The following is a 27,420-nucleotide window of genomic DNA, read 5'->3' on the forward strand; positions in this document are numbered from 1 at the left end:
GGTTTGTACAGACAACTTGTGTCTGCACTTACCGGGGATCACAAGCGATCTCAGTGGGACCTCCAAGAAACTGTCGAAAACTTAATTACCTATTATACACAATGCATTAACTTCAAACACTTAATTCAGACAAGTAAGAATTTATTAAGAAACTTGTACAAGTTGGAAGCTGTGTCCAAGCAATGGTTGGAACCACCTCTTCGATTCAAACAAAGAAACGTTTATCTTTTTATACACTTGGTTCAGAAATGTCAGTCTATCATTGAATATGGGCGTACACGTACACTCTCAGTGGTCAAGTGGTTAGTCAATCAAAAATAGGGAACCTCCTCCTCTGGACTCCATAGCTTATTCCTACTTTGGCACGTAGGCTTTGCAGGCATGAGAGAACACTAACTCCCTAAATTCCGAAGCTAGCTGATCACAGGGATGAAGTCAGTATCAAGGCTACACGGCCTCTTCAAGAACTGTATTCTCATTATTTTATAAGCCAGCATGTCCTTATCTACAGGGGGGGGGGGAGGGAGGGAGGCCAGACTATACCAGGCACCTGCACAGCCTTAATTATCAACATACTAAGGACAATTGTGTCTTTCTGTGAGTGTGTGTGAAATTGTAACTACCCCATGTATGGGAGTCAAGGAGTTAACATTGGTCAAATACCCATCATGCTTTTCTTTTTTTTTGGTCAAGTAACTGTTCATGTATTTCTACATTAATGTGGTCTTTATAGTTTTCCACACTCTACTCCCTAGTTCTAGACTCTCAAGCCAGGGGAAACAACCTTTCAGCATCTACCCTGTCCAGCTTCCTCAGAATCTTATATGTTTTAATGAGATCACCTCTCATTCTTCTAAACTCCAGAGAGTATAGGCCCATTCTACTCCATCTCTCCTCATAGGACAACCCTCTCATCCCAGGAATCAATCTGGTGAACCTTCGTTGTACCGCCTCCAAGGCAAGTATATCCTTCTTTAGGTAAGGAGACCAAAACTGTACACAGTACTCCAGGTGCGGTCTCACCAAAGCCCTGTATAATTGCAGCAAGACTTCCTTACTCTTGTATTCCAAACCCCTTGCAATAAAGGCCAACATTCCATTTTCCTTCCTAATTGCTTCCTTTATCTAGAATTATAGCATCATAGAACCATAGAAAAGTTACATCACAGAAGGAGGCCATTTGGCCCTTCGAGTCCGCGCTGGCTCTATACAAGAGCAATCCAGCTAGTCCCACTCCCCCATCCTTTCCCCGTAGCCCTGCAATTTTTTCCTTTCAAGTACTTATCCAGTTCCCTTTTCAAGGCCATGATCGAATCTGCCTCCACCACCCCCTTTGGGCAGTGCATTCCAGATCCTAACCACTCGCTGTGTAAAAAAGTTTTTCCTCATGTCACCTTTGGTTCTTTTGCCAATCACCTTAAATCTATGACCTCTGGTCCTTGACCCTTCAGCCAATTCTACCCAGCTAGTTACATCTTCAAAAAACTCTAATAGATTTGTCAAACATGATTTCCCTTTCCTGCAGCCATGTTGACTCTGCCTAATCATATTATGATTTTCTAAGTGCCCTTTTACCATGTCCTTGACAATGGATCCCGGAATTTCCCCGATGACTGATGTCAGGCTAACTGACCTGTAGTTCCTTGTTTTCTCTCCCTCCTTTCTTGAATAGCGGTGTTACATTTGCTACCTTCCAATCGACTGGGACCATTCTAGAATCTAGGGAATTTTGGAAGATCACAACCAATGCAGCCACCTCTTTTAGAACCATAGGATGTCGGCCATCAGGTCCAGGGGATTTGTCGGCTTTTAGTCCCATTAGTTTCTCCAGTACTTTTTCTCTACTGATTATTAATTACTTTAAGTTCCTCACTCTCATTAAACCCTTGGTTCCCCATTATCTCTGGTTTGCTTTTTGTGTCTTCTACTGTAAAGACAGATACAAAATATTTGTTTAACGCATCTGACATTTCTTTCGCTAATCTCTTCCTTTTTACATGAGCTCTTACAATCTGCTTTTATATTTCTTGCTAATTTACTCTCATATTGTATTTTCTCCCTCTATCAATTTTCATTAGGTCATCTTTGCTGGTTTCTAAAACTCTCCCAATCCTCAGGCTTACTACTCTTCTTGACATTCTAAGCCTCTTCTTTTAATTTAATACTATCCTTAACATTTTTAGTTAGCCACGGGTGGATCACTTTTCCCGTGGGGTTTTTATTCTTCAATGGAATATATATTCGTTGAGAATTATGTAATATTTCTTTAAATGTTCGCCATTGCTTATCTACCCCCCCCTCCGTCATATCTTTTCATCTAATTTCCAAATCAACTTTAGCCAACTCGCCCCTCATACCTAAGGAATTGGCTTTGTTTAAGTTTAAGACTCTAGTTTCGGACTTAAGTACGTCACTGTCGAACTCAATGTGAAATTCTATCATATTACGATCACTTCTCCCCAGAGGATCCCTTGAAGTGTCGTCACTGTTGTAATGTATGAAACATGGCAGCCAATTTGCACAGAGCTGGCTCCCTCAGTTAGCTACGTGATAATGACCAGATCATCTGTTTTGTTTTTAGTGATGTTGGTTGAGGGATAAATATTGGGCCAGGACATCGGGGAGAACTCCCCTGCTCATCTTTAAAATATTGCCATGGGATCTTTTACATCCATCTGAGAGGGCAGATCGGGTCTTAACGTTTCATCCAAAAAGGCAGCATGTCCAACAGTACCTTAGTAAAGTGTCAACCTAGGTTTTGCATTTAAGTCTCTGGAGTGGGACTTGAAACCACAACCTTCTGACTCAGAGGTAAGAGTGCTGCCCACTGAGCCACAGCTAACACCTGCATAAAGTGTATGTTAATAAGAGGTTAAGTACCCTGCCACTTCTGCATTTTCTCTATCGCTCAGCACTTTAGATGATTGTGTCCTCCACCATCAACTTTCTTTACTCCGGGGAAAATAAGGACTGTAAACTTTTAATGCTGGAATACACAGCAGGTTACAGATAAGGTGGTAAAGAAGGCATATGGGATACTTGCCTTTATTAGCCGAGGCATAGAATATAAGAGCAAGGAGGTTATGATGGAGCTGTATAAAACACTGGTTAGGCCACAGCTGGAGTACTGTGTGCAGTTCTGGTCGCCGCACTACAGGAAGGATGTGATCGCTTTGGAGAGGGTGCAGAGGAGATTCACCAGGATGTTACCAGGGCTGGAGCGCTTCAGCTATGAAGAGAGACTGGGAAGATTGGGTTTGTTTTCCTTGGAGCAGAGGAGGCTGAGGGGGGACATGATTGAGGTGTACAAAGTTATGAGGGGCACAGATAGGATGGATACTAAGGAGCTTTTTCCCTTCATTGAGGGTTCTATAACAAGGGGGCATAGATTCAAGGTAAAAGGCGGGAGGTTTAGAGGGGATTTGAGAAAGAACTTTTTCACCCAGAGGGTGGTTGGAGTCTGGAACTCACTGCCTGAGAGGGTTGTGGAGGCAGGAACCCTCACAACATTCAAGAAGCATTTGGATGAGCACTTGAAATGCCATAGCATACAAGGCTACGGACCAAATGCTGGAATATGGGATTAGATTAGACAGGGCTGATGGCCGGCGCGGACACGATGGGCCGAAGGGCCTCTATCCGTGCTGTATAACTCTATGACTCTATGACACTCAGCAACTGAGAAAAACGGGTTTAACGTTTCAGGAGCAGACCCTTCGTCAGAACTCAGAGCTTCTGATTTTCTGTTTTTATTTCCGATCGATGACATTTGTAGTTTTTTTATTTTCATTTCTAAAATAAGCTAAGCTGCTTGTTCTAATGTGGTTGATAAGGTGCCCTGTAAGAGACTTGTTCCAAAAAATAAGATACGTGGGATTAAAGGGAATGCAGCAACATAGATGGCTGGGAACAGAATGCAAAGCCTGGTGGGAAATTAATCTCTTTTCAATTGGTAGGATCTGTGCTGCGACCTTTTTTTAACTTCCATTTATATATGCGCAAGAGGAATTATATCAAAGCTGTTGATTATATCAATTCAGTAGGCATAGCAAACTGTGGGGAAGAAAGCAATATATTGCAGGAGAACATGGACAGATCAACAGAATGGGAAAATAGGTGGAAGGTGCAGATTGGTGCAAAAAATGTTTTTTTTTCATTCTTGGGATGTGGGCGTCGCTGGCAAGGCGGGCATTTATTGCCCATCCCCAAATGGCTGGTTTTCATTTGATTGAGTGGCTTGCTAGGCCACTTCAGGGGGCAATTAAGAGTCAACCATGTGTTGGTATAGGACTGGAGTCACATATAGGTCAGACTGGGTAAGGGTGGCAGGTTTCTTTCCCTAAAGGACATTATTGAACCATAGTGGGATCTGAACTCACGTTCTCTGGATGACCAGTCCAGTAATATAACCGCTACATGTGAAGTGTACATTTTGGGGAAAAGAACTGTGAAAGAAAGTTCTTCCATCACCTTCAAGTTCCCCTCCAAGTCACACGCCATCCCGACTTGGAAATATATCGCCGTTCCTTCATTGTCGCTGGGTCAAAATCCTGGAACTCCCTACCTAACAGCACTGTGGGAGAACCGTCACCACACGGACTGCAGCGGTTCAAGAAGGCGGCTCACCACCACCTTCTCAAGGGCAATTAGGGGTGGGCAATAAATGCCGGCCTTTATAGTGACGCCCACATCCGGAGAATGAATTAATAAAAAAACAATTGGCAGTGGTAAACAAAAATGGCAGTAATATGAAGGATTTTCATGCTGGTACTATGATTGTAGTGGTATGAAAGCAACATAAATGTAGAGTACAGCAGTGATGTTAAAGACTTATTTCAGATGGGCAAGTGAATAAATAAAATGTAAGGTATGATGCCCAGGATTCCAAGTGGAAGGAACTTATATTGAATCGGGGACAGGGACTCGATAAAATTAACATAAGTAAAGCAACAGTAATGAAGAAAATAATAGCACGAAAGAGTGACAAATCCCCAGGACCAGATGGTTTCCATCCCAGGGTTTTAAAGGAAGTAGGTGAGCACATTACAGATGCCCTAACTATAATCTTTCAAAGTTCTCTAGATTCAGGAACTGTCCCTCCAGATTGGAAAATTGCACATGTCACTCCACTTTTTAAGAAAGGAGAGAGAGGGAAACCGGTGAATTATAGACCAGTTAGCCTAACATCTGTTGTGGGGAAAATGCTGGAGTCTATAATTAAGGATAGGGTGACTGAACACCTCAAGAATTTACAGTTAATCAGAGAGAGCCAGCATGGATTTGTGAAAGGTAGGTCGTGCCTGACAAACCTGATTGAATTTTTTGAAGAGGTGACTAAAGTAGTGGTCAGGGGAATGTCAATGGATGTTATTTATATGGACTTCCAGAAGGCATTTGATAAGGTCCCACATAAGAGACTGTTAGCTAAGATAGAAGCCCATGGAATCGAGGGAAAAGTACGGACTTGGTTAGGAAGTTGGCTGAGCGAAAGGCGACAGAGAGTAGGGATAATGGGAAGGTACTCACATTGGCAGGATGTGACTAGTGGAGTCCCGCAGGGATCTGTCTTGGGGCCTCAATTATTCACAATATTTATTAACGACTTAGATGAAGGCATAGAAAGTCTCATATCTAAGTTTGCCGATGACACAAAGATTGGTGGCATTGTAAGCAGTGTAGATGATAACATAAAATTACAAAGCGATATTGATAGATTAGGTGAATGGGCAAAACTGTGGCAAATGGAATTCAATGTAGACAAATGTGAGGTCATCCACTTTGGATCAAAAAAGGATAGAACAGGGTACTTTCTAAATGGTAAAAAGTTAAAAACAGTGGATGTCCAAAGGAACTTAGGGGTTCAGGTACATAGATCATTCAAGTGTCATGAACAGGTGCAGAAAATAATCAAGAAGGCAAATGGAATGTTGGCCTTTATATCTAGAGGACTAGAGTACAAGGGGGCAGAAGTTATGCTGCAGCTATACAAAACCCTGGTTAGACCGCACCTGGAGTACTGTGAGCAGTTCTGGGCACCGCACCTTCGGAAGGACATATTGGCCTTGGAGGGAGTGCAGCGTAGGTTTACTAGAATGATACCCGGACTTCAAGGGTTAAGTTACGAGGAGAGATTACACAAATTGGGGTTGTATTCTCTTGAGTTTCGAAGGTTAAGGGGTGATCTGATCGAAGTTTATAAGATATTAAGGGGAACGGATAGGGTGGATAGAGAGAAACTATTTCCGCTGGTTGGAGATTTTAGGAGTAGGGGGCACAGTCTAAAAATTAGAGCCAGACCTTTCAGGAGCGAGATTAGAAAACATTTCTACACACAAAGGGTGGTAGAAGTTTGGAACTCTCTTCCGCAAAAGGGAATTGATACTAGCTCAATTGCTAAATTTAAATCTGAGATAGATAGCTTTTTGGCAATCAAAGGTATTAAGGGATATGGGCCAAAGGCAGGTATATGGAGTTAGATCACAGATCAGCCATGATCTTATCAAATGGCGGAGCAGGCACGAGGGGCTGAATGGCCTACTCTTGTCCTATGTTCCCATTCACCACTGGGAATGCTAAACTTGTGCAAAGCCAGCAGATAAATGTTTTTTTGACCTTGGTCAGTCGAATGCAAACCCTCTTCAGTAAACAGATTGTGTCAATAACTGATTGACAATGATTACATGTCATGAGAAAATATGCCAAAGAACACAGATTTCTTCATTCGTGCTGTAAGTTATAAATGGCTCGCATTGTGCCTTTTGTATCACAGAAAGAGACTCCACCAGTGAGTAATGGTGACTTTCATTTGTATTACAGCTTATTGTCTCTGTAACCTTCTCCAGCCCTACCACCCTCCGAGATCTCTGCGCTCCTCCAATTCTTGCCTCTTGTGCACCCCCCCGATTTTAATCGCTCCACCACTAGCGGCCGTGCCTTCAGCTGCCTGGGCCCTAAGCTCTGGAATTCTCTCTAAACCTCTCTACCTCTCTCTCCTCCTTTGAGACGCTCCTTAAAACCTACCTCTTTGATCAAGCTTTTGGTCACCTGTCCTAATATCTCCTTATGTGGCTCAGTGTCAAATTTTGTTTGATAATCGATCCTGTGAAGCGCCTTGGGACGTTTTACTCCGTTAAAGGCGCTATATAAATGCAGGTTGTTGTTGTTGTAACATAATTTGTTCATTGTGACATGTGGAAACAGAGAGATTTGATAATTTTACATGGGATAAATAAGGATTATAAAAAAGTTTATTTTTATACTTATGTATTCAGATGTGCTTGGTTGCTAATTTTTACCTTTTGGATAAACATGCAATGCTGAGTGTACGGTACATTAGGGGATATATTCTTCCACCAGTAACTAAGTTCTGTATGTTAACCGGGTTCACCAGTTACCAGTAACTACCCGACTGATAATTTCAACAAATTCTCAAATGTAATAATAAAATTAAAAAACTCACATTGATTAAAACCCTGTTTTTTTTTGTATCTTTCTCTTTACCATTTCTAATATGAGTTTGGGTTATTTTCTGCCAATTTTACCTGCAAAATCAAATGGAGCAAGCTTTCTGATTGTGTTAGGGACCGATGAGATTACTCTGCTTTGACAAAATGCAATTTTCATGAGTTTGGTACATGGTGTGTACATAGTGTGTACATGGTGTGTACATAGTGTCTACATAGTGTGTACACGGTGTGTTATTTTTGGCACCCACTGCACTATAGAAAATGCCTAAATTCACAAATAAAGGGGGGTTACACATTGGAGAAGCCGTGTGCTGGAAACAGGGCTAAAACATCATAGCCCCAATTTTCTGACCTGCGCTCCCCAGGGTGTTGTTTCCTGATTTGTGGAATCATCCCTTTAGTGCATACTTCACAAATTTAAAAAAAATCCAGTGTAACTTGTTAAAACCTTAGCAGCACTTTATTACATCAATTTGGTGCACATATCAAATGTGTGGTCAGTGAATGTGAAATATTTGATATTATTTGGAACTATTGTAGCACAAAGTGTCAGTCGTAGCTTTAAAGGCAGTGCCCTTGTTAACGTCAGCTGTGGCTCAGTGGGTCTCACTCTTGCCTCTGAAGTCGTGGGTTCAACTCCCGCTCCAGAAACTTGAGCATAAAATCTAGGCTGACGCTCCCAGTGTCAGTGCTGAGGGAGCGCTGCACTGTCTGAGGTGCCGTCTTTTGGATGAGACGTTAATCTGAAGCCCCGTCTGCCCCTCTCAGGTGGACGTAAAAGATCCCACGGCCACTATTTCGAAGAAGAGCAGGGGAGTTCTCCCCGGTGTCCTGGCTAAAACCTATCCCTCAACCAACACCTAAAACAGATTATCTGGTCATTGACCTCATCGCTGTTTGTGGGATCTTGCTGTGCGCAAATTGGCTGCAGCGTTTCCTACATTCCAAGAGTGACTACACTTCAAGAGTACTTCATTGGCCATGAAGCGCTTTGGGACGTCCTGAGGTTGTGAAAGGTGCTATATAAATGCAGGTTCTTTCTTTTTGTGTTTGTTTGAAGGGGAAGAGAATCAGAAGGTTATTTTCAACAATATTTTCACATGCAACAATGTAGTAATTATGTCATCAAATATGGTTGTAAACAAAAAACATTTTTCACGTAAACACTGCTCTTTGAAAGCTGTCTACAGTGTATGTAATAAGCAACCTCTTATCTCTGTTTTAGGCAACCATGGTAACAATCAGACAACTCCTGATCTTTCTCCTCGTCACACAGCTCACGTCTGCGTGCCCAGAGAAATGTTTTTGCAATTCAAAAATTGTCGACTGTCGCAGCATTGCTCTGCAGAGCGTCCCACGTGACCTCGACCCTGACACGGAAACATTATTCCTGGATGAAAACTCTCTGATCAGAATCCCTCCAAATGCCTTCAAAAATTTACAAAACCTAAGCTATTTTGGTTTATCGAGTAATCACCTCCTCCTCCAAAACTACACCTTTGAACTCCTGCTAAAACTCCGGGCGTTGGATCTGTCTGGAAACCACCTGTTGGAACTCCAGGCGGATCTATTTGGAAACCTTCCAAATCTCACCTGGTTAAACCTGGCCAACAGCAATTTGAAAATTCTTCACGGGGGAAGCTTGAGGCCACTTGCCAAACTGACCTATTTGGACCTGTCTAACAATGAGCTCACACTGCTGGAAGAAACGTTCAAACATTCGCCTCAGCTAGACACTCTATTCCTCAACGATAACCAACTGAAAGAGCTCCCAGCAACAATTTTTGACCGATTATTTCTCCTTGAAGTTCTTGACTTGTCGAACAACGAGATGAGCTCCTTGCCTCCCCAGTTCTTCAGGAACCAGCACAAGCTGACAGATTTGCGCCTTGACCACAACAGACTCAAAAACCTCACAGCAACTTTATTTGCCCATCAGCGTAACGTACAGTATCTGACCATCTCTAGAAACAGCATTGCTAGTTTCTCACCACAGCTCTTTGATAACTTGACAAGACTATCAAAACTTGATTTGTCGAACAATTCATTAACTCATCTACCCGACAATTTTCTCTCCAGTCTGGGAGAGTTGCAAATGTTGAACCTTTCTGATAACTTCATTGGCCAATTGGTAGTTGATATATTCAGATATAATCCAAAACTGGCCTACCTGCATTTGGACAGCAATAACCTCAGCAGCCTTCCTGTATTTGAAGGACTCCCACAGTTAGAGGAGCTGACCCTCTCCTTTAACAGACTCGTTGGATTTCCAAGAGGATTTGCTGACAACCTTGTAATGCTGAAATGCCTGCAAGTCACCGACAACCTCATAAGGCAATGGGACACTGGAGTGTTTCGAAACATTGCAACTGTCCTCTTAAAGAACAACCCGATCTGTTTGACCGAGGTGGAGTCAGCGCCAGTGCAATCCACAAACATTGACTGCCGAAAGAAGCATTGCTAACAAACTGGTCAGTTTGAAAGAATTTTCCTTTCAGTCATGTTTTAGAAAAGGTATCAGAGGAATTACAATTAACTGGAAGCAACAGGACTTGGCTATCTGAAAACACATTGCATTATTTTCATAGACGCCATTGTTTTCAGTTTAAAGTTTCGGTATTTCCATCCCCCCCTCCCCCCGTTTTTCTCAAATTACCCAAAGACAGGCAACATAGACTCTGCAAATATTGCATGGTAAGTGACCGTCCATCAATGTTATGTAGGCCCATTTTCCCTGTGCTTCCCTTTCACTCCCATGAAAGAAAAGAAAGAAAAGAATTGCATTTCTATAGCGCCTTTCACCACCTCAGGATGTCCCAAAGCGCTTTACAGCCAATTACGTACTTTTGAAGTGTAGTCACTGTTGGAATGTAGGAAACACGGCAGCCAATTTGCGCACAGCAAGATCCCACAAACAGCAATGTGATAAATGACAAATGTGATAAATCTGTTTTTCCTGATATTGGTTGAGGGATAAATATTGGCCCAGGACACCGGGGACAACTCCCCCGCTCTTCTTCAAAATAGTGGCCATGGGATCTTTTACGTCCACCTGAGAGGGCAGATGGGGCCTCGGTTCAACGTCTCATCCAAAAGACGGCACCTCCAACAGTGCAGCACTCCCTCAGTACTGACCCTCCGACAGTGCAGTGTGTTAATTGTATCCATGTGATTCATATCAATTCGTGTTAATTGTATTCAGGTGGTATCAATTGGGGACTCTCTTGTCTCCATTTATATGAGAGCTTAGCGAGGGTAATGGTTCTATGTGAAGAAAGGCTTGGAAACAACTGAAGACCAGGCTGTAGTATTCTATCCCTCACCACCTGGCTATCCAGTGTATTACACAGCGCTGCTTCAGTACTGACCCTCCGACAGTGCAGCGCTCCCTCAGTACTGACCCTCCGACCGTGCAGTGCTCCCTCAGTGCTGCCCCACCAAAAGTGCAGCGCTCCCTCAGTAATGCCCCTCCGACAGTGCGGTGCTCCCTCAGTACTGCCCCTCCGACAGTGCGGCGCTCCCTCAGTACTGACCCTCCGACAATGCAGCGCTCCCTCAGTACTGACCCTCCGACAGTGCAGCGCTCCCTCAGTACTGACCCTCCGACAGTGCAGCGCTCCCTCAGTACTGCCCCTCCGACAACGCAGTGCTCCCTCAGTACTGCCCCTCTGACAGTGCAGCGCTCCCTCAGTACTGCCCCTCCGACAACGCAGTGCTCCCTCAGTACTGCCCCTCCGACAACGCAGTGCTCCCTCAGTACTGCCCCTCTGACAGTGCAGCGCTCCCTCAGTACTGCCCCTCCGACAACGCAGTGCTCCCTCAGTACTGCCCCTCCGACAACGCAGTGCTCCCTCAGTACTGCCCCTCCGACAACGCAGTGCTCCCTCAGTACTGCCCCTCTGACAGTGCAGCGCTCCCTCAGTACTGCCCCTCCGACAACGCAGTGCTCCCTCAGTACTGCCCCTCTGACAGTGCAGCGCTCCCTCAGTACTGCCCCTCCGACAATGCAGTGCTCCCTCAGTACTGCCCCTCTGACAGTGCAGCGCTCCCTCAGTACTGACCCTCCGACAGTGCAGCGCTCCCTCAGTACTGCCCCTCCGACAGTGCAGTGCTCCCTCAGTACTGCCCCTCTGACAGTGCAGCGCTCCCTCAGTACTGACCCTCCGACAGTGCAGCGCTCCCTCAGTACTGACCCTCCGACAGTGCAGCGCTCCCTCAGTACTGACCCTCCGACAGTGCAGCGCTCCCTCAGTACTGCACTGGGAGAGTTGGCCGAGATTTTATGCGAAAGAGGAGACAGACTCAGTAAACAATAAACACCCTACTCCTTCCAGGCACCGAGCATTCCCCTTTCGGCCAGCAGATTTCCCGCTCCGTCTTAACTGTTCCCTGCGGACCATGGGGCCAGGAAGCGGCGGACTCTGGATGCCAGACTGAGGTGAGTGAAGTCAGAGTGAAGTGGCTCCCTGCTCTGGGCAGCTGGCCTGTGGCTTGGAGCTACTGATGTGCGTGGCTCGGGAGTACTGTCCCACCGACACGGTGCTGGGAGACCAGAGCCCTGGTAACTCCATGTGAGGCAGCAGCAGCTGGCTCTTGGACCGCACCTGGTCCACTTCCAGATGTTCCAGTAGGCCCCATTTATCAACTTGTATTTATATAGCGCCTTTAACGTAGTAAAACATCCCAAGGTGCTTCACAGGGGCGATTATCAGGCAAAATTTGACACCGAGCCACATAAGGAGATACTAGGACAGGTGACCAAACGCTTGGTCAAAGAGGTAGGTTTTAAGGAGCTTCTTAAAGGAGGAGAGAGAGGTAGAGAGGTGGAGTGGTTTAGGAAGGGAATTCCAATACTGAGGGCCGAGGCAGCTGAAGGCACAGTGGGGAAAGGTGGGGCCATGGAAATCGGGGGTGCATAAGAGGCCAGAATTGCCATCGGCAAGATGGCTACCGTCAAATCCTTCCTGGTCCGAACAGCCGCATTTGCAACAGACTCGAAGCCACGATTTAAGATTTATGAAGGGTTTTGATAGAGTAAATAAAGAGAAACTGTTTCCACTGGCAGGAGGGTTGATAACCAGAGGGCACAGATTTAAGGTCCTTGGCAAAAGGAGCAGAGGGGAGATGAGGAGATTATTTTTTTTACGCAGCGAGTTGTTATGATCTGGAATTCGCTGCCTGAAAGGGTGGTGGAAGCAGATTCAATAGTAACTTTCAAAAGGGAATTGGATAAATACTTGAAAAGGAAAAATTTGCAGGGCGACAAGAAAAGAGCAGGGGAGTGGGACGAATTGGATAGCTCTTTCAAAGAGCCGGCACAGGCACGATGGGCTGAATGGCCACCTCTTGTGCTGTATGATTCTATGATTCTACTTCAAAAGTACAGGCTGTAAAGCGCATTGGGACGTCCTGCCGTTGTGAAAGGCACTATAGAAATGCAAATTCTTTCTCTCTTTAAGAATATAGCTCCCCAACTCCAGTCTATACATTGCTGATTCTAAGAAACCCCAGAACAAAGAGTTTGTGGTTGGGGTGTGACGGAGCCCTGCTTCTGTCACATGGTCATCGAGTGTTTTTATCGCTGTTTAAGTGGACAACCGAACAAAGTCCCACAATATAAGGAGAGGCTCAATCTTCATATTGTAGTAATATTAACTTTTAACTTTCGCCTGTTCAGTGAGTCTCATAAGTCTCATTTAGAAGAAAGAAAGTGTAATCATAAGATTATATCTGTGTATGTTTAATATAGGTGCACTGGCCTTGAAGCAATGGTCAGTTTAGATAATAAACATGATTAAAAGATATCCTCGTGCACCCAGCAGAGATCTGTAATTAACTGATTACAAGTTCTTCCGAGGGGAAAGTCCGTGAGAACAGAACAGGCAGAAAAGCTTCCTTTGTAGTCTTGAGCCCTACTTGAAGATAAAGACCTGCCTGAGAAAGTTGAGGAGTGTAACCAAGTCGGGGAGCTGTACCGGTCAATGGAAAAAGAGCTTGTTAAAACTGAAGTTATTGATAAGGGACAAGGGAGGAGGCGAATTGGAATACAGAAATCTGTGGTTTGTCATGTAGAATGGATGGAAAAAAGGTATAAAAAGTGGGTGTTAGGACAAATACTTCAGAATTCTGATCATCCCAGTACACCGAGCTCGGGACTGTAACGGATTTTGAATTTCTTGGCTAAAACTCGCAAGGTTTTGCTGTAATTGCTGCTTTGGTGTTTCTGTTTAATTATTGTTAATTATTATTATTGTATGCTTAATAAACATTTAATGCTGTGAACACTATTATTTCCCAATCTATCACCATTCAGATAATAATCTGCCTTTCTGTTTTTACAACTAAAGTGGATAACCTCACATTTATCCACGTTATACTGCATCTGCCATGTTCTTGCCCACTCACCCAACTTGTCTAAATCACATTGGAGCCTCTTTGCATCCTCCTCACAGCTCACATTCCACCCCAGCTTTGTGTCGTCTGCAAACTTGGAAATGTTACATTTAGTTCCCTCATCCAAATCATTGATATATATTGTGAATAGCTGGGGCCCAAGCACTGATCCCTGCGGTACCCCACTAATCACTGCCTGCCACCCGGAAAAAGACCTGTTTATTCCTACTCTCTGTTTCCTGTCTGTCAACCAATTCTCAATCCATGCCAGTATATTCCCCCCAATCCCATGTGCTTTAATTTTGCACACTAACCTCTTGTGTGGGACCTTATCAAAAGCCTTCTGAAAATCCAAATACACCACATTCACTGGTTCTCCCCTATCTATTCTACTAGTTACATCCTCAAAAAACTCCAGTTGATTTGTTAAGCATGATTTCCCTTTCATAAACCCATGCTGACTTTGTCCAATCCCATTAATGCCTTCCAAGTGTTCTGTTATCACATCTTTTATAATCGACTCTAGCATTTTCCCCACTACTGACGTTCGGCTAACTGGTCTGTGATTCCCTGTTTTTTTCTCTCCCTCCTTTTTTAAATAGTGAGGTTACATTTGCCACCCTCCAATCTGTAGGAACTGTTCCAGATTCTATAGAATTTTGGAAGATGATCACCAATGCATCCACTATTTCCAGGGTCACTTCCTTTCGTACTCTGGAATGTAGATTATCAGGCCCTGGGGATTTGTCAGCCTTTAGCCCCATTAATTTCCCCAGCACTATTTTTTACTAATACTGGTTTCCTTCAGTTCCTCCCTCTCACTAGACCCATGGTTCCCTAACATTTCTGGCAGGTTATTTGTGTCCTCCTTTGTGAAGACAGAACCAAATTATGTGTTTAATTGTTCTGCCATTTCTTTGTTCCCCATTATAATTTTCCCCATTTCTGACTGTAAGGGACCTACATTTGTCTTCACTAATCTTTTTCTCTTGACATATTTATAGAAGCTTTTACAGTCAGTTTTTATGTTCCCTGCTAGTTTACTCTCATACTTTATTTTTTCCTTCTTAATCAATCTCTTTGTCCTCCTTTGCTGAATTCTCAACTGCTCCCAATCCTCAGGCTTGCTGCTTTTTCTGGCAATTTTATATGCCTCCTCTTTGGATCTAATACTATCCCTAATTTTTTTTGTAAGCCATGGTTGAGCCACCTTTCCTGTTTTATTTTTGCGCCAGACAGGAATGAATAATTGTTGTAATTCCTGCACACATTCTTTAAATATTAACCATTGCCTATCCACCGTCATCCCTTTTAGTAAAGTTTCCCAATCTATCCTAGCCAACTCACACCTCATACCTTCATAATTTCCTTTATTTAGATTCAGGACCCTAGTTTCGGATTCAACTACTTCACTCTCCATCTAGTTGGCTCCTCAACGTATTGGTCTGGAAAACTATCACATGCACACTCCAGGAATTCCTCCCCCACAGTATTATTGCTAATTTGGTTTGACCAATCTATATGTAGATTAAAGTCACCCATGATTCAGGTTGTACCCTTCTTGCATGCATCTCAGATTTCCTGTTTAATGCCCTCCCCTACATCTCCACTTCTGTTTGGGGGCCTATAGACAACCCCCCACCAATGTTTTCTGCCCCTTGGTGTTTCTTAGCTCCACCCATACAGATTCCACATCGTGATTTTCCGAGCCAATATTCTTCCTCACTGTCCAGTCTAACCCCCATCAAGCTGGGACAGTCTGCAGAGCGAGAAGGTCAGGACCAGATAAATGGTGGCCTAGGACACCATGGAAATTCCCCTGCTCTTGTTCGAAATAGTGCTCTGGGATATTTTACATCCACCTGAGAGCACAGACAGGACTGTGGTTTTAACATCTCACCTGAAAGACGGCACCTCTGACTGTGCAGCACTCCCTCAGTACTGCACTGGAGTACCAGCCTGGATTTTGTGCTGAAATCCCTGGAGTGGGACTATGAACCTCCAATCTTCTGACTCAGAGGCGAGAGAGCGACCCATCGAACCACAGCTGAGACCTTAATAACACCCAAACCACACGGAAAAAGCCTCCAGGAATCAATGCAGGGATGATTTTATGGGAATGATCGATGGTGCAGTGAAGAAGCTGAGGGTTATCATTGCTCTCCAGAATGACCCTGGAACAGTAGGCGGTCTTGGCAAAGAAGGGTGAGGCCTGAAAGTGCTTGATGCTGTCCATCCTGATAAGGCGATGGATGGTTCAGCGTGTTGTGCAGCGGATACACCCAGGCCTGGGCCCCTTGGGCTCGTTAAAAAAATACTTTTTATTCATTCATGGGATGTGGGCATCGCTGGCGAGGCCGGCATTTATTGCCCATCCCTAATTGCCCTTGAGAAGGTGGTGGTGAGCCGCCTTCTTGAACCGCTGCAGTCCGTGTGGTGAAGGTTCTCCCACAGTGCTGTTAGGTAGGGAGTTCCAGGATTTTGACCCAGTGACGATGAAGGAATGGCGATATATTTCCAAGTCGGGACGGTGTGTGACTTGGAGGGGAACGTGCAGGTGGTGTTGTTCCCATGTGCCTGCTGCCCTTGTCCTACTAGGTGGTAGAGGTCGCGGGTTTGGGAGGTGCTGCAGTGCATCCTGTGGATGGTACACACTGCAGCCACGGTGCGCCGGTGGTGAAGGGAGTGAATGTTTAGGGTGGTGGATGGGGTGCCAATCAAGCGGGCTGCTTTGTCCTGGATGGTGTCGAGCTTCTTGAGTGTTGTTGGATCTGCACTCATCCAGTGGAGAGTATTCCATCACACTCCTGACTTGTGCCTTGTAGATGGTGGAATGGCTTTGGGGAGTCAGGAGGTGAATGACTTCCCACAGAATACCCAGCCTTGCAGGAGTGAAGATATGGATAGATCAGGGGAAGGAAGGAAAGAAATAAAGGAACCAAAACACAGGAGCCAATTTGCAGACTTCAAAGTCCCACAAACAGCAATGAGGTTGTGTTAGAGAAGTGTGAGGAGGGGCCAAATGGCCTCCTCCTGTTCCCATGTTCCTCAGCCATCGTCCAATTGAATGGCGGAATGGGCTTGAGGGGCTGAATGGCCTCCTTCTGTTGATGTAAATATGTACAACTATTAAACATCATTGGTAGAAGGGAAACTATCCCATCGCTGCCCATCGCCCGCGCACCCTGTTCTCTGGGCCGTGACCACATGGAAACCTGTTACTGCACTCCAGCAAATCAAATCATTGGAACCCAAATGAGACCCAAAGGTTTTTGCCAAACATTTTAATCCGGGTAAGATCCCTTTAACTGGACGGGTCACACCGTGAGGTCACAGAGCAAGCCTCACCCTCACACTGCGCATCACAGTGAGATCAGACATCACAAGAGGTTTGTGAACTGGGTCAATTTGAGGCAGAAGGCTGGACAAGCAGTTTAAGTGAAGGAAAGGGAGCTGCACTGACTGGGACTAACTGGCTGATCTATCGAGGAGTGAATACGGTCGGGTAGAAGATCAGAACAGGTTTGTGAAGGGATCAATGGAAATATCGCTCGCCAGCTGAGAGTCGGAAGGTTGTTGCTGTAGAAGGTTTGTTTCGACCTGTAGTTCCAGCTAAAGTCAAACTGAGTATCTGTAAAATCCACTGTAGTGACCGTGCAGATAGAAAGGCTGAAATCCTGGAAACTGGAACCAGGTCAGGAGATGATGGATATTCTGATCAGCATGTCCTGGACCCCGGGATAGTCTGTGGGACCCCGGGATAGTCTGTGGGACCCCAGGATAGTCTGTGGGACCCCGGGATAGTCTGCGGGACCCCGGGATAGTCTGTGGGACAGCTCAGCTCAGCGACCATTAAAACAGAGGGAGGCACTGTACCAATTCCTTGCATTGTTTTGAGCTGTCGGCAATATTTGAAACACAGAAAATACTGTATTCAGGGGGCGGGGGGAGGAGATAGTAGCTGTTTTTAACAGAAACACTGTTCCTGAAGGAGTCGGGGAGAAAGCCTTGACCCAGGGGTTACTGGTGTGGTCTGGACCTCCCAATCCCTGGGTCCTTGCCAAGGCCCTCCTGGGTCAAGCTCCTCTTGTGCCAGTGATCCTGGTTCACCTGAAGGCATGGCAGCCATTCTGGACCTTCTCTCTGATTCTGAAGAAGGTGTCAATTGTCCAACTCCAGAACCGGTGGAATCTTCTGCCTTTAATACTCAGGTGGCATCAGAATCTGTGGCCAGTAACGTCACAAGAAAAGAAACAAGTCGATAAGTTTTGCCCCCAACATCTGCATTAAGCATTTCCAGGTTAAATGGTTTACTATACGTGGGGAGCTATACAATGCCTGTCGTTGTCCTTGTTGCAATCCAGTGATATTTATGTGTAATTTCTTCTTCTGCCACAGGTACACGGTTGGTGTTGGGATGAGTGAGATGAAATGGACGTTTTTATCAAACCACCCACAGGCTAAAGTTGTGAGTAAGAAAACCACAAAGACAAGTGGATCTAATACTAGAGAGAGCACATCCCTAGAGAGAGTACATCTAGTATTAAATCAATGCCAACAGAGATCCCACAAAGGAGGGAGCAGTGCAACTGGAATTCTCCTCACGCCGTCCCTCTGTGTCCTGTCCATTTCTCAGTGCCAACTCTACATCTTTTAATTTGTTTTTTAATTGACGGCCAACAATCAACCCCCCAAAGACCCATCTGAACACGCAGCCAATGACTGGAGATGGTGTTAAACCCACTCTCTCCCTTCTGTCCCATTTCTTTCCCATCCCAGACTTGCAGTTTTAGCAAAATCTAAGGGACGACCCACCAGGTCTACTTTGTTCACCTCCCCGGATTAACAGGACAAATAGATGTCAGAGTAAGAAACTAAAACTGAAACTTAGGAGCTGGTTCATTGATTCCGATGATTCCAGCAAAGAAAGTGCCCGGAGAGAAACTTGGTCCCTTCCTCGATTGGTTGTGCCTCATCTACAGGCCCATCTGAGGAGTCATTGAAGGGTTAGCCAACAATTTACACTGATCACTAAGAGTGAGAAGTCTGTGGGTCTGTAGTTTGGAAACTAAGGTCACCGGGCCTGTTATCCCTACCAGCTCCGCCTTGACTTATTCTGACATCTATTTGTATTGTTAATTTGCTCCCCTCCTCCCCACTCCCCTGGGCTGGACCTCCACGTCCAGCCATCTTGTCCCTGCATCGGCATCAAGCACCAACCCTGCTCCAACTCCAGGCTCAGTTCGGCACCGCTCGGGGTTAACTGCACCGGCACTGGAGAGGGCCCAGTCCATACAGTCATCTCCGACCGATGTCGGCCGGAGCTCCACCTTGGGACTGAACAGGAAAGTCTTGAGGGGGGAAATGCTCCGGTTGTTGCCTCGATGGTGTAGAGTGAGACGGGCTGGTTAAGGCCACTTGCCAACCAGTCCCTGCTATCCCAGTCCACACCATCGAGTGAAGCCCCGGTACCAACTTGTACCGAGGCCTCCCGGGATAAAGAGGAAGAGTCCTCCTCTGGCACCAGCTGGCTCTGAGGTGTCCGTGCCGACTGGTGCTAGAATCAGGCTGGTTCCCCCAAGCGCTGCCAGCTACTGTTGGTGAGTCCTTCACCAGAGGCATCCGTCGTGCCCTCTGGTGACACCAACCCAGCCCCGGGACATTGGTCTCCAGTTGGCGCCAGCTCATTTGGGGGCACCACCCTCGGAGGACTCGACCCCGCTCAGGGTCACCTATGCTGCGGGTGAGTTCCACTTTGGTGAGGGCAGTCACAGGTCTCCGTTCACTTTTTATAGATCTGTGTATCCCCCCCCCCCACCACTGTGAAGCCACCTTCAGCCGCTCCCTCCAATTCCTGAGGGGCATCCAGGTTCCAAGGGCTCTCTCTCCCAGGGAGGTTACGTGGGCCTCAGTGGCACCTCCCCCGAGTGGCAGGGGCTCATGTCTCGAGGGTTTATCTCGATCGGCGCTTGTATTCACGAGCCCGTTGCTGATACAGCCGCCCTCATCCCTGTTCCCAGGGGCTAACTATCAACCTTCCCTGTCGGTTCAGCCCGAGGAAGCTGCCCGGAGGCTTCCCACCTTCGGAAGCCCAGCTGGGAGCCTGAGTCAGACCACGACCTCCGGTCACTGAGGCTTCTTCATGTATTCAACACAAGGGTGACCCAGAGTCTGAAAGTGTCGGTTCCGGAAGTCCCTGTCCTTCTGTTGGTTATGGCCAAGGTGGACAGTGTCCATAGTGCCTCCGCCACCCTGCTTCACACCTTGCAGTTCACTGATCCAGCTGGTGAACTGCAGTCGTGAAAATATCAGAAGGAAGGTCACTGCCCTGGAAACTGGTCCTGTTTCACCCACCACAATCCAAATGGTGGGACATGTGGGTCTGGTGGACCTTCCTGCAGGGTTTGGCGCATATCCCATATTCCCTGCCACCAAATCCACTGGGGCCGGCTTTACTCGCCAGCAGGCAAATGTCTCGCAGGTGAGTTGAGGGAGCAATCCCTGCCACAGAGTGAGGACCACCTTCAGAGAGCATCCACTGCAGCAGCAGGCCGTGTGGGTGCCCTCGATGTAGGGGCAGCGTCCATCGTCCAGTGGATCGTGTATCGCCAATTAGCTTGTCTGCACACCTTGGGGTTCCTTCAGGAACTGCAGCAGCAACTACTGCAGCTGTCGTTTGATGCTGAGGGCTTCTGTGGCGAGCAAGTGGAGGAGCTGCTGCAGGGCTACAAGCATCTCCAGCAGAACCTTCAGGCATTCCCGGATTGGCACTCATTGTCTTATTTTGTAGCTTAGCCCACACCCCCATCTACAAGCCCCTTCCACTCACCACCACCAATCCACTCACCGCCACCAGCCTTTTCAAGGCTTTACCCGGACTGCAATGTCCTTTGTACCAGGCCAGCCCGTCATTCCAGATTAGGACCTGGAACGCAGGGAGCTCGCGACAAGTCACCTTCGAGACCCTGTCCAGCTCCACATCCCCAAGCAGTGATCCTGCCTTGATGGCCCACCACAGATCTGGATGGTGGGCCATTTCCAGACCTTCCATGTGGAAGTGGATCACTCTGGACACTTGGGTCCAGGAGACCAGGAGTAGTGAGTATCCTCGGCGTTAGCAGCTTGAGCCTCCATGTTTTTCACAATGTGGTTTGGTTTGACCATCAGAGGAACTATCTACTAGTGGGCATACTGGCAGGTGACATCATGATCTTCTACCATCCACACTGAGAGTGAGTGAGTGATAGTCATCCAGAAGGACCAACTGTTGGGGATATTTCTCCAGTTGAGCCTTGCTCCGCCAGTAATGCTTCCACAGGTCTCCGTTATCACAGCATCTGAACTAGAGCTGGTGGTCCTGGGAGCACAGTGTTCTCCAGGGGTTGGTGCTACAGCCATCAGGCTCTTCAGCTAATGCTCTGATATATGGGTGGAGGTCACATTCAGGATGAATGGGCTTCTAGGCCAGTGGACATGCATAAGTTCACTTGGCATTTGAACAGGCTCGAGGTGTGAACATTAGGACATTATCCACTTTCAGACTCGGTGCGGGGTAAGTCACTGTGTCTCCAGACAGACAATATGACAGTCGTCCGGTTTGTCTACAAACAGGGTGGGACTCCCTCCTGGGTCCTTCTGTCAAGATGACACGTTGCTTCCCATTGGTGCTTGAACGACGGGGTGACACTCTTGGTGCCACATTTGGCCGGCGTGGACAACACTACAGTCGGCACACTCAGCTGCTCTGTAGTCCACCCTGACGAGTGGATGATCCACACTGAGGTAGTCCAGAATATCTTCAGGACTTGGGGGGGGTGACCAGATCGATCGACTTGCTCGGATCACCGGACAATCACCAATCTGCTCGAGGACCTCAGACAGTCAAGGTGGAGGCTGGGACAGTCTTTCGTTCTTTTGTTTCTAGATTCTGTTGCTCAGGGTTGCCTGATCTCCAGGATGCTGCAGAAAATTGCAGCAGATGGTGGTTCTGGTTAACCCTTTACTGACCTCACAAACCGTGCTTCTCAGAACCCCGGTATTGAATGCTGCCAATCTGCCCACGGGAGAACGCCAAGTCATTTGAAGATTAAAGACGTCACTAATTTTGAGGGAATCTTTATGCTTCATTCCGACATCCTCCACACACTGCTGGACACTGTCCAACTGGTACTCAGGGTGAGAAGGGTGGACCCTGCAAGGGAACAGAATCCGGCTCCCAGGACAAATCAGTCAAAGTGAGTGTGATTCATGGGCGCTCGATCCAAACAGTGAGCTGAAGTGTCAGGATCTGGATCTGGATCCGGCCAGCTGCTGATTGATGGCCTGGCTGTTGAGATGGAATGCCTATCAGATTAGGGTATACCAGCAGCGTGGCATTCATGGGTAATACTCACTTTATCATGTCTGTCCTGGTCACTTAAGTCTCCGTTCCCCTACAAGTACCTCCATCCTCCTTGTCCTCAGTGCTACTTGGTTAGTCCCCAGCAGTGTGTGAAGAATGCCTGAATGACCATCAGCTCCCTTGTAAGCTGACCCTTGGTAAGCTGCTCCCTTGTAAGGTCCTCTTCATTCTTCAATTAACATGGCATTTTCCACCCACCTGGTTGTCTCTTGGGTCTTGTGGGGAGTGTTTGGTTTGTGTCTTTTCCTCGTTCTGGGTTGCCTTTGGGTGTCAGCAAACTGAGTTCTGGAGTGTGCTAAAAGTGAACACTGCACGGGAGCCGGGGAGGGAGGGGAAACATGTGGGCACGTTCTCCAAAGTTAGGACATCTAAAAATGCCTTAAAATGGAGGTCATGCCTTATGAGATTTTCCCCAACAAATTGTGCCGATGCTTCCCGATAATTAGGTCCACATTCCCCCCCATTCGGCCCATCAATGTTCAGGAGCTAATGTTTCATCCAATCACTGCTGGCCCAGTAACTGAATTCCAATCCACTGAGTACAGCCCGGCCAAAAGGAATGGGATCGGATCCCAGATAATTAAAGGAATGGGATCGGATCCCAGTCAATTAAAGGAATGGGATCGGATCCCAGTCAATTAAAGGAATGGGATCGGATCCCAGATAATTAAAGGAATGGGATCGGATCCCAGTCAATTAAAGGAATGGGATCGGATCCCAGTCAATTAAAGGAATGGGATCGGATCCCAGTCAATTAAAGGAATGGGATCGGATCCCAGTCAATTAAAGGAATGGGATCGGATCCCAGTCAATTAAAGGAATGGGATCGGATCCCAGTCAATTAAAGGGTGTTACAGTTGGCACTTTAAACCAAAGAATGGGACAGTTTTGGTTCAAGCTGTTACGAGACAGAAGTGGGAACTCTGGACAAGGCACCGACCGGATTTAAATCATCGTTGAGTGTTCGGGGAGTGACTGCTGGGACAGAGCTGGACTGGAGATCGTTGGAGACCAGGCTCCGAGGCAACTGTGTTCAGATGGTGTCAGCAAAGTAGAAGTGGGAAACCAATTGTGTGTAATACATGTCCTTATCAGGGCCAGAGTGATCGCCCAGACTAGTTTCCATCGACTAAGGGGGATCGGAGAGGAATTTCCCAGATTTATTTTTCCCAAATTGGCCTGTGTTTTTAACCTGTTTTTTGCCTCTCCCGGGAGATCACATGGTCTGGGGTGGGGGTGGGGGAATGAATATCTTGTGATGCACAGTTGTGTGGGACAGGCTGGATTGGACCAGTGGGTCTGTTCCTGTCTTGTCATTTTTTCTATGTTTTAAGACCCATGTTATGTCAACAACTTAAATGTGAGAAGTTTAACATCTGGAAATAAACACGGATGGAAAATTAACAAATTACTGTGTGTTTTGTGATTTGTGGACTGGTCAAAGCAAGAAACAGAAAGGGGAAGAGCTGAGTTCTCCGATGGGGGATTGGAGAATGCGGATTGTCCCTGGGCTCAGCTACTGACTAGGTGAACTCTCTGAGCCACACACAAGGGAGGGCCCAGAGACAATCCCCAATCATACAAAAAGGGCAAATATAGACTATCAGGCTTATCAAGCTCGCCCCATCCAGTAGACAGTATAACCTCGCACGCTGCCCTCCAACCTTATAGTGGTGCTGTCTGAGCACATGTTGCATACGTTTGTTCCAGAGGGCGATGACTCTGCGACAAGTCATCGAATCAGACAGCACAGAAGGAGGCCATTTGGCCCATCGTGCCTGTGCCGGCTCTTTGAAAGAGCTATCCATTTAGTCCTTCTCTCCATAGCCCTGCATATTTTTCCATTTCATGTATTTATCCAATTCCCTTTTGAATGTTACAGTGGATGGAATTATAAGTGGATGAAATTCTGAAATGTGATCCCCAAAGTTCCAGGAATTAAATCCCAAAATCCCAGGTCAGTAAAACCTGAATTTGGCCAAAGAACCAGTGGCACTTTCAGAGTCCCAGGCTGCATCAAGGAAAAACTCCAGAGTCCAATTAAACAAAAAGGCAGTGAATTGGTACAAATAAAACACTAGTGGGAAGGAGTTGGGGGTGAAGAATTGAGTGGGGGGAACAAGACAAGATTGGCATCTTTACCCAACCACGTATTAAGAGGCAGCGTTGTGTAGAGGGTTTCCAAACCCTCCAGGATTGTCCTGGAGTCTCCAGGAATTAAAGATTAATCTCCTGGACATTGTTGTGAACAACCCGGGAAATAAAACTGTCTTTTTTTCCATTTTCTTTGAACACTATTAGTTATAAAAATATTGGAGATGGGGGAGAAAAGGCTGTTTGACCGAGTGAGGCAGTTGGAGGCAGGACGTCATGTGATTGTTGGCCGGGGGCTGCAGAAACGACTGAGTTTATTCCGAACTGCTGACACACAGGCAAAAGCAACTTTCGAACTGAAGTAAGCTGAGTTCATGAATTAGCTAAGTTTCATGAAAGACAAAGGAGATGTGATAAGACACAAATCCTTATTTAGAAAAGGAGTAATGAGGTAATGCTACCTAAGTCCTTGGGACAGAGCCAATGAGGAGAAGACACGGACTAGGCGAGCAAGCTGAAACCAATGGGAGAGAGAGAGAGCACCGCTTGAAGAGATAAGATTCAGAATAACAATGAAGAATCTCGGGCATGGAGCCAGCGAAGACTCCGGAGACCAACCATCGCGGAAGTGGAAGAACCCACGTCAGGGACGTAGAGACGACGTCGAAAGAGAGAGAGAGAACGGAACGCCTGGCCAGCGTCAGATCTCCCATTCGGCCCAACTGGTCTATGCTGGCGATTATGCTCCACACGAGCCTCCTCCCTCCCGACTTCATCTCACCCGATCAGCATATCTTTCTATTCCTTTCTCCCTCATGTGCTTCTCTTTAAATGTATCGATACTATTCACCACATAACTTGCCAAAAAACAATTGGGTTTTCTTTCAATCACAGATGTTAAGGTTACAACCAATCAGCACAGTGTTAACCCTTCCGTACCCAGAAGATTGAAGAACTTCCATTTTCAATAAGAATTGAGAATGACGTTTTTTGACACCTTCCCAGGTTTAGTTAAAGAATTTGCACAAGATAACGTGTGTTTATAAAGCACCGTTCACATCGTAAATGCCCCAAGGCACTTCAGAGAGGAGAAAGAGATGTCAAATAGTAATTGAGAGAAAGGAACAATGAAGACTGATACCGCCAACTTCACTGGACAGCTGCTCGAAGTTTAACCTTCAATGCACCTCCTCAATATTTATCAATCCAGCTCCTTCATTAGGGTGACAATTGACCCTGGGAGATAATCCTGAGATTTATTCTCCTTTCCCTTAACCCCTGTCCCTCCAGCTGCTGGTGGGTTGAGGTGCCTTTTAAGGCTCTCCAAAAACCTGCTGATTAATTGTCCCCCATTCTGACACTCCCCTTTAATTGCCCTTTCCCTTGAAATTTCACTTGCACGCAATTTTCCTCTCCTCTACCACGTGCCTTTTCCCTCGATCTGTCTGAGTTTGCACATGGAGTTGTTCGTAGTTAATCAGGTTCACTTAGACCGGAGATTCGAGCACCATTTGTGTTTGGCCAGAAGCAGGTTCCTTGCAGTTAAGCTCATGTCCTACAGGGACATCGAAGGAGCTCGCCATGGTCAAACATCACCACCTGCCGGCTGAGCAATGGAACAGCAACTGGTTAAAGAAACAGCTCCGGCTGTGAGGAGGGATGATATGTTCGAAGGAGCATCCAATGTGGCCATATGGGTTGAGCTAAAGAACCAAAAAGGGGCAGTCACACTGCTAGGAGTGTGCGATAGACTCCCAAACAGTCAGAGGGAGATAGAAGAGCAAATATGTAGGCAAATTTCTGAGAAGTGCAAAAACAATAGGGCAGTAATAGTAGGGGATTTCAACTACCCGAATATTAACTGGGAAACAATCAGTGCAAAAGGTATAGAGGGTGCAGAATTCTTAAATTACATTCAGAAGAACTTTTTTAGCCAGAACGAAGCAAGCCCAACAAGAGAGGTGGCAGTTCTGGATTTAGTTTTAGGGAATGAAGCTGGGCAGGTGGAAGGAGTATCAGTGGGAGAGCATTCTGGTGATAGTGATCATAATTCAGTTCGATTTAGCATAGTTATGGAAAAGGATAGGGATAGAACAGGAGTTAAAGTTCTCAATTGGGGAAAGGCCAATTTTACTAAGCTGAGAAGCGATTTAGCAAAAGTGGACTGGAAACAGCAACTTGAAGGTAAATCAGTGTCAGAGCAGTGGGAGGCATTCAAGGGGGAGATTCAAGGGGTTCAGAGTAAACATGTTCCCACAAAGAAAAAGGATGGGACTGCCAAATCTAGAGCCCCCTGGATGACAAGGAGCATACATGGTAAGAAAAAGCAGAAAAGGGAAGCTCATGTCAGACGCCAAGGCCCCGGTATTAGCCGGGTGGCGGGTTGGCAGTACTGACCCTCCGACAGTGCAACGCTCCCTCAGTACTGACTCTCCGACAGTGCAACGCTCCCTCAGTACTGCCCCTTCGACAGTGCAGCGTTCCCTCGGTACTGACTCTCCGACAGTGCAACGCTCCCTCAGTACTGCCCCTTCGACAGTGCAGCGTTCCCTCGGTACTGCCATTCCAACAGTGCAGCGTTCCCTCAGTACTGACCCTCCGACAGTGCAACGCTCCCTCAGTACTGACCCTCCGACAGTGCAGCGTTCCCTCGGTACTGCCATTCCAACAGTGCAGCGTTCCCTCGGTACTGCCATTCCAACAGTGCAGCGTTCCCTCAGTACTGACCCTCCGACAGTGCAACTCTCCCTCAGTACTGACCCTCCGACAGTGCAACGCTCCCTCGGTACTGCCCCTCCGACAGTGCTGCGCTCCCTTGTTACTGACCCTCCGACACTGCAGTGCTCCCTCAGGACTGCACCACCGACAGTGCGACGCTCCCTCAGTACTGCCCCTCCGACAGTGCAGCGGTCCCTCAGTACTGCCCCTCCGACAGTGCAGCGCTCCCTCAGCACTGCCCATCCGACAGTACAGCGCTCCCTCAGTACTGCCCCTCCGACAGTGCAGCGCTCCCTCAGTACTGACCCTCCGACAGTGCAGTGCTCCTTCCGTACTGACCGTCCGACA

At 46.7% G+C, this 27,420-nt stretch overlaps 1 protein-coding gene and 1 long non-coding RNA gene across 4 annotated transcripts in view; one reads left to right on the top strand and one right to left on the bottom strand.

Moving 5' to 3' along the window:
- The window catches only part of LOC137309469 (uncharacterized), a 38,701-nt gene that overhangs the window by 6,777 nt on the left and 4,504 nt on the right, over positions 1-27,420 (bottom strand). Inside the window, exon 1 of one of the 3 annotated variants that reach the window (XR_010959839.1) lies at positions 90-672. The exons of 1 other annotated variant lie outside the window; for it this stretch is intronic. This is a non-coding gene — a long non-coding RNA (uncharacterized lncRNA). Of the gene's footprint in view, positions 1-32; positions 673-27,420 lie in introns of those variants that run through there. One more of the 3 variants, XR_010959838.1, reaches the window with a different exon arrangement.
- On the top strand, positions 8,698-23,668 carry LOC137309457 (leucine-rich repeat-containing protein 15-like). The gene is made up of 2 exons (XM_067977662.1): positions 8,698-9,937; positions 18,258-23,668. The coding sequence occupies exon 1, from the start codon at positions 8,698-8,700 to the stop codon at positions 9,928-9,930; it is 1,233 nt and encodes a 410-aa protein (XP_067833763.1). The 3' UTR covers positions 9,931-9,937; positions 18,258-23,668.

This window comes from Heptranchias perlo, chromosome 3 (genome assembly GCF_035084215.1).
Source record: "Heptranchias perlo isolate sHepPer1 chromosome 3, sHepPer1.hap1, whole genome shotgun sequence".
In the NCBI taxonomy this organism is placed as follows: domain Eukaryota; kingdom Metazoa; phylum Chordata; class Chondrichthyes; order Hexanchiformes; family Hexanchidae; genus Heptranchias; species Heptranchias perlo.